Source organism: Dermacentor silvarum, chromosome 5, assembly GCF_013339745.2.
Source record: "Dermacentor silvarum isolate Dsil-2018 chromosome 5, BIME_Dsil_1.4, whole genome shotgun sequence".
Lineage (NCBI taxonomy): Eukaryota > Metazoa > Arthropoda > Arachnida > Ixodida > Ixodidae > Dermacentor > Dermacentor silvarum.
Window position 1 is genome coordinate 61,292,359 of NC_051158.1, and position 13,851 is coordinate 61,306,209.

Sequence of the window (13,851 nt, forward strand, 5' to 3'; positions counted from 1 at the left end):
TTTTGGGGAGATGGGCGGATTTTATGAAGTTTGTGGCATTTGCGTCACTCCTGCAGTGAAACGTCCTCACCTGATTTTTTTTTCATTTTATTATCTCAAAAATTTAGGTACATACATATGCTAAGGCATATTGAGAGCAATATGTACTTTGCAGAAAATAACTTTAATAAATAATTTGTTTTCCACAAAAAACATGTAAAATTCTGTAGACTGTACATATCTAGCTCAATTTATTAATATAGAATTCGGCTGTGAATGAAAAATTCGTTGCTCAATTTTAACTAAAAAATTTCGAAAATGTTTCATAAAATAAAATTGCTTCTTTAAAACTAGCTCTCCAGATGTACTAAAAAGGTAATGAGTAAACATGCATATGACATACCGTGGCTGTTGTTTTGTATGTCTCCGAAACTTGTTTTATTGCAATTAGGCTGATAGACAAGCCAGACTCACAGTCCTACATTGAAAATTTTGTCCACGCGTCAGCCACACCATATAGTTCAAGATAAATTTTTGTCCTTGAAAAATGTTGCTACGCTCTGCTACCTGCTGAAGATGAGTGATCCTCTTCTATTAAAGTGGTATGTTGTAAATTCTAAATATGCGACTGCGTAATTAGGGAAGATAATTCAATCGACAGGCGTTCCCTGTATTTATCTCAACTGACATTTTCTTGGTTTTATTTCCTTAAAGAAACATTTATGACAGGTTTTATAGGGTTGAAAAATATCACTTTTACTATTCGATGTGAATTGTGTGAGATGCTGTATGATGATCGATGTTGCATTTCTTTTCAGCAACTTTGGCCCAAAATGACAGCTCAATAAAAGGTAAAACCACTTTTTTTCAATAGACAAAGGGAATGCACATAAATATTCATTATTGTAGGAAACTTTCGTCGCTCAGATCAAAATCTTACAGCTCTCAAAGAACTGGAATCTATTTCACATTTTTTTGCTTAAGGACGGCCTGTTAGAGGTCATTGGGACCTAGATAACCTTGTGCTCAGACCGATTGTGCATACAAGTGGTTGCCATAGGGTTATGCTAAGGCTATTAAGAAAACGTTCTACGCCCCAGTGTGTTTACTATCGGCGTTGAAATTTGTTTGCTATGACTACTATGGTTATTATTTATTCTCAAATTGTGTTACCGACGAAAACGTGTGTTTCCCCCCTCATATATGCCCTAAGTTGCTTCATGTGACATTGCACTACTTTCAGTTGCATGTAGGAAGTTCCAAATGTGATTTCATCAATATATTCGATGCATTCTATCTTTGAATGCACCAGACAGGTATACCATGGATACAAGCTCCATACTTCCGAAAACAATAAAAAGTGAAAAAATTAATTACGAAAACATATAAGCTACACATTGCAGAGGGGCATAAAACTGGCATACTTCAAGTTTAAACGTAAGGGAATGCACGTTCACAAATTATCAGTATCTGTATTCCTCCAGATAATCATCTTACAAATAGAACAACACACAGCTACTTCGATTATTTTTGATGGAAATCAGTTTTATAGCGTAAGCTCTTATGGGCTCATTCCAATAGCCGTTTCGGGTCGCGATAATGTCGCCGCCGGCGGCGTGCGCCGCGTAACCGCTATCGCCAAAAACGCCAAAAAAGTACCCGATTCCCGCCGAGATCGAACCCGCGCCCGCTGTGTGGGAGCCGGATACTCTACCACTGAGCCCCGCAAGCGCTTGCTATCGGGCCGCACAAAATACCCTATAAGGCAAAGGCAGGAGGAGACGATCTTGAGCCTCCGCCAGTATGGTGGCGCCATCTAGGTAAGATGCCTGCAAACGCAGCGTCCGCAGGCGCAGGCGACGATATGCGATTCAGACGAGGCGCGCTATCAACGGGCTTCCGAGCTGCCGAGCCTCCGCCAGTATGGTGGCGCCATCTAGTTGGTGCCTGCAAACGCGGAGTGCCTGACATGTAAGTTGGAGTTGTAAGGCTTGATCGGGCTCAGCAGACTGCTGTGCAGAGAGCATTAGAAGCCGCAGCTCGCCGTCGACGCCGGGCGGACAGTTCGGATCGTTCTCGTCAAAATGAGGCGAACAGACTGCCGCGAAGACGAAGACCCTGTTGCGCGTGGTGCCTAATTGGAGCTCCACCAGCTTACACTGTGACTGTGCTGGGTGTGCCACAGAGGCCTGTGACTTCTATTTGATGGTCTTGAAACAGTAACATCAGCCTATAAGTGGTGTCATTGCCACTGCAGTTTCAAAGACCACTAACCGCAGAGCTTTTTGTATTTGACTTTTACGCTTTCTGTTTAATCTATGTCCAATAAACAAGAAAAGAAAGCACAAATTTTCCGAGTTGCCAAATAGCCATTGATAACATCATTAATTATGATCACCTAAAGCATCACTTCAAAACAATCACGAATGAGTGTTGCTTTCTGAGCGCCGCCGTGCCGCGGTTGCAACGGACCTGACACGTCATCACGTCCACAGACCATTGACGTTGAGGAGCAAGTATCGAATTTCCAGTCGGTAAATTGGTCGGCTAGTCGCAAACTTGTCATCGCCGTCAAAATTGTTCTCGTCGTTGTTAGTAATTGAGGCTGACAACAGAAATCGCTGGCATAGTGGCTGTTGCAAGCCATTTTCAGTTTGGTTACTGCCGAGTCGCGTATGGGAAGTTGAGAGAGATGCAAGGAGCAGTACAAGCAGCCCTGCCCCTTGGCTGCCGAAAACTGAAGCCCCAGCACCTTTCTCTGCTGCCCATTCATTCCGAACACTTTTGGATACGGTGTTGACCCATTGTTGTGGGGCGCAAGCGTGGGAAAACAAATAGATTTATAAGGCTGCTACGATGCCATATCTGTGCTTCGATGGGGCACTGCTGCAAGTGGCAGAAACACCCCGTCATGACGGTATGCTCAGCATACTGCTGTTGCGCATAGGGGAATGATGAGTCAAGCACCAGATGACTGTCGTGATTTGGCGCGTCATATATCATACGAACGTGCCCGTCCGACTTGCCGCAAACGACGATTCACGACACGTGGGACAGGCGCGCGAACGAGTGTGCGGCAAGTGGGCTTTGCCCGCAGATCTGCCGTCCCTGCATTCACGCTCGGAAGACTTCCAGCACTACAAAGGAAACATCCTTGCATGACCTTCATTCACTGTGCATGGACATTGTCACCGCGAGCAACAAAAAACTTCATAATGGTGCGGCATTTACTGACACCTCCGATGGCAGCCACCCCTAGAGCCAGTCGGCCAAACTCGCTGCCTGCCTCAGTCTACCGCACTTGCGATCCGGCCGCAGCTTTTCATATAGTGCTCTTACTGTTGCCAACACGAAAACCGATTGCGCAATTATTTCACACGTTAATAAATCTAGCTCATTTGCTCAATCCCAGAGTGCGAAAAGCAAACGTGTAAGGCAGCGAGTCACCTTACTGAGACACTTAGTGCGTGCTTTCCATCAGCGAGGGAAAAAGCCCTGACGTCGCTGCTCCTGACCACGCCATTGTTTCAGTACTGGGCGCTTCTATGCAAAACAGGCGCACTTCTAACATAACTTTTTTATAAGCTTCCCCACAGGGGCGTCTGCGCAAGCAGGCGTTTGGTGACTTGCGCCACCACGTACCCGAGCACACGGGGGTTGGACCCTCCTACGTATAGCAGTGCGTGGCTTAGCCGTGTCTGGGGAAAGTGGGATCCTGGAGGTTCAGCTAATGCCGGGTGTTTGGACCTTTAAGGCACCCCGCGGAGGCAACACACCTCTTTGGCCTCTGCTTCACATAGACGGCACCCCAGGACTGACCCACCCGGGGGAAATCGGCAGTCGCCTTTTCCTGTCCCCCTCTCCGACCTTTTGTTTCGCTATTTTTCTGTCCTCACGGTCCTGTCATCTCTTCGCTTCTGTTACTTCCTCACTTTTCATAGGTGGCTTGGATTAACCTTGTGTAGGTGTCCTCTCTTGGGTTTATATATAAGGTTATAGCGGCAATGTACGGCTGGCGCCTGCAACCTTACACGTTAAGTGCTAAAGCAGTCCCCTTGTTGTACTCCATGGTGGGTGGCTGCCATTGCTGCCGAAGTACACCAAAGGGCTATGGGAACACCCGCTTTTACCCGGCTTCTTGATCGTCTCCCTCAGAAAAGGGGCAGCACCGATGAGATTCTGAGCTTGTTCACCAGACCAAAAGACATTTTCCCTCGATTCCAAGTAGTAGATAGTGAAAGAACCGAAAAACTAGCGAGAACCATATCCCCATATGTAGTTGCGAAAAGCTTGACCAACACGCTAGGCCCTGGCTACAAAGTCACCAAAATGCCAAGCGGGGACCGTCTGCTTGAGCTGCGTGATGAGGAGCAATACAACAGACTCTGAAAGCTTGTTACTTTTGGTGATGTCCCAGTTACCGTTTCACCGCATCGGTCCATGAACACGGTACGGGGTGTAGTATTTGAAGCAGACCTCATCGACCTATCTGAAACAGAGTTGTTGGAAGGATGGAAGGAGGAAAACGTCACGAATGTGCAGCGGATCGTTATGAGACGGGACAACAAAGAAATTCCCACGAAACACCTGATACTTACCTTTGAATTAAGCGTAATGCCACAAAGCATTGAAACAGGCTACACAAAGATAGCACCAAGACCATACATTCCAAATCTCAGCGATGCTACCAATGCCAATGATTCGGCCATGGCTCGCAGAGCTGCCGTGGTCGACTCACCTGTGCCAAGTGTGGAGTACAAGGCCATGCCTCAGACAATTGCGAGGCCCCACCTCACTGCGTTAATTGCCATGGTGACCATCCAGCATACTCCCGGTCTTGTCCAAGCTAGAAAAAATAAAAAAAATAAATTATAACACTGAAAGTCCATGAAAACATATCGTTCAGGGAAGCACGCAAAAGGTGCTCTCCATTCCACACGACCACTTACGCTGAGACGGCGCGTCAAGGGGCAGCGTTGCAGCGGCTACTGCCACCTGCCCAGCGCGCGCGCAGCGAGCTTTCGCTTGTGGCTCCTGCCTCCAGGGTGGAAGGAGCGAAGTCTACTCCACCCAACCGACAATCAGACCCGGTTACCCTAGGGTTGCCGGCCCCACAACAGTTCTCGGTGGCAGCCTGCGCTACGCGTAGCGAACCCGCAGGCCCACCAGCAGCTCCCGCGGTGGGTGCAGTCAAGGCTGCCTCACCCTGTCCGGCCCCTGCTGGCGCTCGCAACAGCCGGCGCAGCTCAGGCCCAAAGGCAGCCCCATCGACGCCCGGGCTAGTGGGCGCAAATGTCTCGTCCTTCGCAGCGAGACTTTCGCGCGAAACGTCTCGCTCGCAAGAGCGCGTGTCCAGCGCCTCACAAGAGTCAATGGACACTACAGCCATCCCGACGGCGCACCAAGCGCCTAAGGAGCGGCGAGGCTCCCTCGACCGCTTCAGAAAGGACAAAACCCGAGTTACGGGGCCTGGAAAGGGCTCCGTAATCTAAAGCAATACTTCCTTTTTTAGTACACACAGCACCAACTTACTATCATTATGAATACACAAATCATACAATGGAACGTCAGAGGCCTTCTTAGCAACCTCGACGATGTCCAAGACCTTATTTACCAACACAATCCAAAAGTGCTGTGTGTACAGGAAACGCACTTAAAATCGAAACATGCAAAATTTCTCCGACAATATTATACGTTTAGTAAAAATCGCGATGATGCTCGCGCATCATCAGGCCGTGTTGCCATTGTAATCCCCAAAAGCATAGCGTGTCAACGTTTGCAGCTACAAACGCCCCTTGAAGCAGTGGCAGTTCGACTTGTTGTCCTAAGTAGACTCATCACCATTTGCTCGCTTTACATACCCCCACATTACCAATTACATAAACATGAATTTCAGTCATTTATAAACGAATTGTCAGAAACTTATGTTGTTCTTGGCGATTTCAATACGCACAGCAGTCTATGGGGCGACTATCGTATCGATGCGCGAGGTCGTCTTGTTGAACAATTTCTTTTCTCCTCTGGTGCGTGTCTCCTGAATAAGAAGGAACCTACATTTTACTGTTTCGCGAACAGAAGCTATTCGATTGATCTTAGCATAGCTTCCCCGTCTCTATTATCTGAACTTGAATGGGAAGTTAGAAAAAAGGCTTACGGGAGCCACCATTTCCCAATACGGCTGAGAGCAACAAGACAATACGAATCTCCACCACATGCTCCCCGGTGGAAGGTCGATGCAGCGGATTGGAAGAAATTCAAGACACTTACCAGTACGATCTTGTGGACTGACATTCCTCGCTCGGAATTGATGGTGCCGTCGAGTATTTTTCTAACTTCATAATTGATGCAGCTTCTAAGTGTATCCCCGAAACAAGTGGACTTTCTAGCAAACACCGTGTTCCGTGGTGGAATGAACAATGCCAGAACGCGCATAGGCAGCAGTACAAAGCATGGAGGCAGCTTCGCGATTCCCCTACTGCTGAAATCCTTGTAAATTTCAAGAAAATTAACTCCCAAGGTAGGAGAACGTGCAGACAAGCCATGAGAGACAGCTGGCAAAAATTATTATCAAGCATCAATTCGTACACGGATGAGGCTAAGGTTTGGAACAGGGTCAATAGAGTAAGAGGACGACAAACACATCCGCCTCCCTGGTACCCACGCAGGGAGACAGCCTGGAGGACCAAGCGAACCATCTGGGTGGACATTTTGAATATGTGTCCAGTTCATCACATTATTCTCCAGCATTTAAAAGATACAAATCATCAATAGAAAAACAAAAACTAGACCGAAAGAGCACCGGGAACGAGCCATATAACCTACCTTTCTCTCTAGCAGAGCTGCATGCATCACTCACGTGTTGCAACCAATCAGCCCCAGGCTCTGACCGCATACTATACGAAATGTTGAAGAACCTGCCCTCTGAAACGAAGAAAACCCTTCTCTGTCTCTATAACTCTATCTAGACATCCAGCGAGATCCCCTCTGCCTGGAAAGAGGCCATACTGATCCCTATCCTGAAGCAGGGCAAGGATCCATCGTTCGGATCGAGTTACCGGCTCATACCTCTAACAAGCCGCCTCTGCAAAGCTTTCCATAAATGATAAACCGCCGTCTGATACATTTCCTAGAATCAAACAAGCTGCTTGACCCATACCAGTGCGGTTTTCGCGAGGGTATCCACCACTGACCATTTAATATGTATTGAGGCACAGATACGTAAAGCTTTTGTTCACAAACAATTCTTTTTATTTGTACTCCTAGACATGGAAAAGGCCTACGACACCACATGGCGGTTTGGAATACTGAGAAACCTCTCATACTTTGGTATACGTGGTAATATGTTAAATGTCTTTGAAAGTTATCTGGTGAATTGCACATTCCGTGTTCGAGTTGGCAATGTTTTATCACGACCTTTTGTGCAGTAAACTGGAGTGCCACAGAGTGGGGTGCTCAGTTGCACTCTCTTCATTACAAAATTAATTCCTTGCGTCTATGCATCCCACGCAACAGTTTTTACTCAACGTACGTCGATGATGTACAGATTGGATTTAAATCGTGCAACCTTGCAATCTGTGAGCGGCAGGTTCAGTTTGGTCTGAACAGGGTGGCTAAATGGGTAGGCGAGAATGGGTTCTGCCTAAATCCACAAAAGAGCACCTGCGTCCTTTTTTCTAGAAAGAGAGGACTGTACCCCGACCCAGACTTTGACCTGCAAGGACAGCGTCTACCTGTAAAAACGGAACATAAATTTTTAGGCATAATTCTTGACACAAAGCTAACAGTAATACCACACCTAAAACATCTAAACAACAAGTGCATGAAAACAATGTATATTTTAAAACTGTTGTCACGCACTACATGGGGTAGTGACAAAAAGTGTGTGTTAAATTTGCATAAAAGCCTAATACGAACACGCCTAGACTACGGGGGCATAATTTATCAGTCAGCCACCCCAACCGCGTTGAAGATGTTGGACCCCGTCCACCATCTAGGTATTCGCTTGTCTACCGGTGCCTTTAGGACAAGCCCTGTAGAAAGCCCTTACGTGCAATTCAATGAGTGTTCACTCCACTTGCAGAGGACCTACGCAGCTTTCATGTATTTCCTTTGAGTGAACGCAAACAGTGAACATCCCTCATATTCCACCATAAATGATTTGTCCAGCTCTCGCTTCTTTCATAACCGACCTGCAGTAAGAGAGCCCTTCTTGTTGCGTGTGAGAAGTCTGGCTGCGGAAAGGGATGTCCCACTTTTTGAACATCGTCTAATGACACCCAATATACAGGTCTCACCGTGGCAGTGGCAGATTGTAGACTGTGATTTGTCTTTTTTACAGGTTACGAAGCACGCCCCGGTTACACACATTCGAATGCACTTTCTTTAACTGCAACCTAAATACTCCTGTCCAGAAATTTACACCGATACATCAAAGTCTCATGCTGGCGTCTGTTATGCAGCGGTTGGCCCATCATTTTCGGATGCCGACGTCCTGCACCCGCAAACGAGCATTTTCTCAGCAGAGGCTCATGCAATACTGCCTGCTCTTAAACACATCAAAGAATCAAAAATACCAAAAGCAATCATCTACACAGACTCGCTGAGCGTAGTAAAAGCTTTAAAATCTCTTAAAAGGCACAAAAAACCTAGAATAGTATCGCTTTATTCACTGGTATGGAATAGTTATGCGTCTGGGCAGCATGGTGTGGTGTGCTGGGTGCCAGGACACCGAGACATCGAGGGAAATGTACTAGCAGATCAGCTTGCCACATCCATCGACGCAAAAGCTGCAAACACATCTATGCCCGTCCCTGTTTCCGATATGACGCCATAACTACGCAAGAGACTTCGAGCCAACTGGCAACGTTTGTGGGACGCCCAGACTGATAACAAACTTCATTTAATTAAGCCTCGCTTAGGGAACTGGCCATCGACTACGAAATCTAGAAGAAATGATGTCCTATTCTGTAGGCTTAGAATAGGACAAACTTAGCGCACACACTATTACCTGTTGTCTGGAGGCGAGCCCCCAACCTGTACTAGACGTGGGGAGGCACTTACTGTACTTCACATCCTAGTACAGTGTCCACTAATAGAACCTGAAAAAAAAAGCACTTTGTTCAAGCCTATAGAGAGAACATACCCCTTCACCCAGCGATGTTTTAACATAATGACCCGGTATTTCAGCACGATTCAGTTTTAGCCTTTTTAAACGACATCGACATTATGCAAGTTCTTCGCCCGAGAGATTCATAGTGGCATCCTCTTCAAGAGGACGCTGCTGCGATAGCATATTTGGAATGCACTCTCCTCCAGGGCCTTGCTTCTAAGGGTCTCTGTGAGGGAATAGTGGCTTGTATCGCCTATAACTTTTTATACTATGTTATGTTAGATAATTATATTCATTGCGCCCCTATCACGTCATTGTCATGATCTTATCAATTTTGCCTTTTACGCACCTTTAGTGCGCAGGATTTTAGGCCCCTTTTCAGCCACCCCCTACCTACTACCCTACCCACTATCATTCACACCATTGCTCACTCAGTACATCACGCCTTGGCGCTCTTTGGCCATAGCTGGCCCTTGCGCCATAAAACAACATATATCATCATCATCATCATCAGCCTATATTTTATGTCCACTGCAGGACGAAGGCCTCTCCCTGCGATCTCCAATTACCCCTGTCTTGCGCTTTTATATTTGATATTAAAAACAAGTTCTAGACGATGTTTACGGCATATCGAGTGAAGATACAGGTGATCGAACCCGAGATGAACTAGCCCGCCGTTGACACCGGCTCTGTTGAAGGCAGAATCTGACACAATCAGCGCGAGTTCGTTGTTTGTCTAATGTTTGATCCAACGCTGAATCACAGCGGAACTTGTAGCAACTCAATTGGTTGCGGTAGCTGGTAAGTCTGGCACAGGATCAGACACCGCATTAGATCAACTGTTTCTACAGACACAAACAGATGACAGGCCAACGAGAACCAGGGCCTATTCCGCCATGCTTAGCGGCCTTAGCCCAATATCACCATCATCATGAGCCTATATTTATGTCCACTGCAGGACGAAGGCCTCTCGCTGTGTTCTCCAATTACCCCTGTCTAGCGCTAGCTGATTCCAACTTACGCCAGCAAATTTCCTAACTTCATCACCACACCTAGTTTTCTGCCGTCCTCGACTGCGCTTCCCTTCTCTTGGTATCCATTCTGTCACTCTAATGGTCCTCCGGTTATCAATCCTACGCACAACATGGCCGGTCCAGCTCTATTTTCCCGCTTAATGTCAACTAGAATATCGGCTATCCCCGTTTGTTCTCTGATCAACACCGCTCTCTTCCTGTCTCTTAACGTCAGGCCTAACGTTTTCGTTCCACCGCTCTTTGTGCGGTCCTTAACTTGTTCTCGAGCTTCCTTGTTAACTTCTGAATTTCTGAATGCTAGAATGCTATACCCTTCTTTTCAACAATACTGGCAAGCTACCATTCAGGATGCCTACCGTATGCCCCAGAACCTAATTTTATTCTTCTGTAAATTTCTTTGTCAAGATCAGGATTCCCTGTGAGCAATTGACCTAGTTAAGCGTACTCCTTTAAAGACTCTAGAGGCTGACTGGCGATCCTGAATTCTTGTTCCTTTGCCAGGCTATTGAACATTACGTTTGTCTTCTGCATATTAATGATCAACCCCAGTCTTACACAAATCGCCCAATATACAAATCGATAAATAAGCGGGCAAAATGTAACAGAGCCTGAATAACCGCTCAACCAGTCATATCGATGACTATGTCGCGAGGTGCTGCAGTTTGAGATCAACAGCGCATGGTGACTTTAAAATGATACTAAGGGAATGCAATAAAATTTCCCATTAAAGCTCTGTCAAAGGTACATATGTACTCATATGCAGGATAATTGGACAATATACACCCATCGGGAAATTTGGTTTCGTCAAACTGCAAAATTATTTCGCCTCCCTTTCTCACTTGGTTATTTGTGGTAATACCAACGAAGTATGTTTTTGAATGTTGCTTATATGGCAGAGGTGCGTTGTATCCCGCTTGAATTCCTATACACCATCCCCCCCCCCCCCACACACACACACACCAGCTAGAGAAAAAGCTCTCTTTACCTAACGTATACGAGTTAGTACTACCTGCACGGATATTACAAATATTATAGGGTATTATGCCACGGGTATTTTCGTCTGTACTGATGTTATCAGAATATAGCAAATCTTGCTGAATTGTTCACTATTCGTTTTAGAGGAGGACAGCACTTTATTTAGGAACCCGGAGGAAATGTCCGAAACATTGTTTGGGCCGACAGCTTAAAAGCTCGTAGCCGGTCCAATATCGGCCATGCATACCTGATATCTGTAAGGGAGAAAACACAAGGAACGCTCAGATGCGACATCTCTTCACATATACACAAAATGCACCACCTAAAACTCACTAGACCAAATTATAATAGCCATGAGTTCATACTTGATGCATTTCCTGAAGACAAACATTTCACGACATAAAATTAAGGTAAAAAATAAATCAACGATTGCCAAAATTGACAACTGAGCTCACATGAGGATGTACCAAATTTATTTAAAGAGAGCAACAAAGAAAATATTGCAGCAAAAACTGTAGCTAAGTATGTTCGATAGTGATTATCATTTTGAGCAATGTTAGAGGCACTGCTGAAAGCCTTGCTTATATCTTCAATACTTCGGACACGCGTGCAGCTACACTGCTGCTACGGCGCCTCAATGGTAATGACGCTTCATTGGCGATGATTTTCGCAGTAATTTTGACGTATTCTTTATTTTTATGCAGCTGAGTGACAGTGATTGCGCTAGAATGTCCAATTTTTCTTTAGTGTTGAGCTACCTTTGTTTATCTGTTTATCTTTCAAACAGCACCAGGCACTACTATGTCTGGGCCCACTCCTGAAACAAGTGAGACATCTTTGTTGTGGTCTCGTTTTTTAGCCTTGAATGTTATTATGATTTGCGCCTAGAAAAAAATTACCTGGTTATGCACAACGCAGTTTATGGAACTGTATGCTAGTACAATAATGGTGCGTTAGCCCAACAAAATTACAGTGAACTTGGAATATAAAAAGCGCGAGTGTCACCGTCCTTCTGGAGGAAAATACAACCCGTATAGTTGTACATTACATATATTCCTTTTCATCACGCATGGGGAGAAGCTGCGTTAGTTTTTCTGTATCAGTACCTAAAACCTAAATGTATTGTGATCAAATCGTAGAAGAGTCTGTTGCTGGGCCTGTTGGTTGTTGGTTGTTGGTATTGTGATCCTCTTACGAGCGTTCTTGGTTTACGCCTCAACAGGATGTGAGGCATCCAAGGCGGGTGAAGAGGAAGAAGACAACGTGCGGCTGGCTAGCTGAATCTCTGACTAGGCTGTACATCTACATCTTGACAGGCATTCAGTTAGCCAGGCCGCACGCCGTCTTGCTCCTCTTACATAGACAAATACTTATAGAGTAGTAGTTAAGATAGGTTAATGAGAATCTGTGAATTTGTAAACGCCCTCAGTGGGTGCACCACAGCCACAACTTCAATACTAACCTTTGCGACTGCCGATTGGTTCCGCCATTCCATTCAATTGTGACAGTTTGTTTGTTTCTAATAAAACGTTGTTGGGGGTTAGGCACACAGTTCAACTTTCGTTCTCTGTGTAGGTCCAGCTGGACTGAAATCATCGCAATCATGGCAGCCTAGATGGTTATTGCGTGATATATATTTTAAGTGATGTTTAAGACACTGAGATTCTATATTAGGTAGATATTAACCACGGGCTCAATCAGACCTTTTCTGCATCGCTCTGCAACTGTCTGATCCATTAATTGTAAATAATTTATTAACTCCTCTGAAAATTTTCTTTAATAATTATGAAGGTAGTAAAAATATGCAAGATTACGTGTACTTCCTATGGTACAGTGGCATCCACCTAAAACAAACGATAGAGTTATCTCTAACACGTTTTATAAGCACAGGAACCTCTATACCGTAGCGAGAGGAAAACTACGTTCTGTCATTCGCAATAAAGATGCTGAGTGCAAAACGCCTACGTTTTTTTTTCATATTCTACGAAGAGTCACAGACAAGTAAGTGGAATATTTCATATGGAGGTTTGGGAGGTTTCGGCATGCTTGTGCTCGGATAACAACAATAGTCAGCGTACAGAGTAAAAGCACGGAATATAAAAGAAAAACATAGTGTTGATATCCAACAATGTTTATTTACGAATAACAAGCTGCTCTAAGGTCACTTAGTGGCGTGCGCAAAAAAAAGGGAGATAGTCACAAGTACCATAACGGCTCCGTCGAATGACGTGGCTTTCAAAGAGCGCTACTTGGTTTTTACACAGGGATACGAAAAAAATAGCTTTGCGATATTATCTCTCGCGATACTTTCTCTCGTCAGATAAAGACTCTGTACAGCCAAAGCTAGTCAGAAGGAAATTTAACTACACCGCCGCATTTTAACGCAATGGTGGCTTTGGACTGCATTAAGCATAGTATTGTAGTGTTCTGTGCAGCTAGTTAACATCGTTTTCAATATTACCGTCATTAGCTTACTTTGTAGCATCCGTACTGTCATATATCTCTCAGCGATTTCAAAATACAGTTTATTTCGTTATCTGACCAATTATATTTTGCTCTAATTATCTTTTGCTTGCGACTTTTGCCTCTAATGTATATTTTGCTCTATCATCGGTACTTTAACATTCCTGTCTTCTAACGTTACGGCTAACACTCTTTGCTTGGTCATTGACAGCTCACTGTTTGACACATTCCCAAGCATTCCTGATTTCCTCTATATTTCAACAGCATATTTTAGACTTTGTAGAATGCATT

General features: G+C 45.1%; 1 protein-coding gene across 1 annotated transcript in view; it reads left to right on the top strand.

The window, feature by feature from the left end:
• Positions 1–793: 793 nt before the first annotated feature.
• Positions 794–13,851, top strand: part of LOC119453407 (uncharacterized) — a 35,297-nt gene continuing 22,239 nt past the window's right edge. The window contains exons 1-2 of the mRNA XM_049667853.1: positions 794–830; positions 11,885–11,923. Coding sequence (XP_049523810.1) covers positions 11,899–11,923 — 25 coding nt within the window. The 5' untranslated portion in view covers positions 794–830; positions 11,885–11,898. The remainder of the gene's footprint in view (positions 831–11,884; positions 11,924–13,851) is intronic.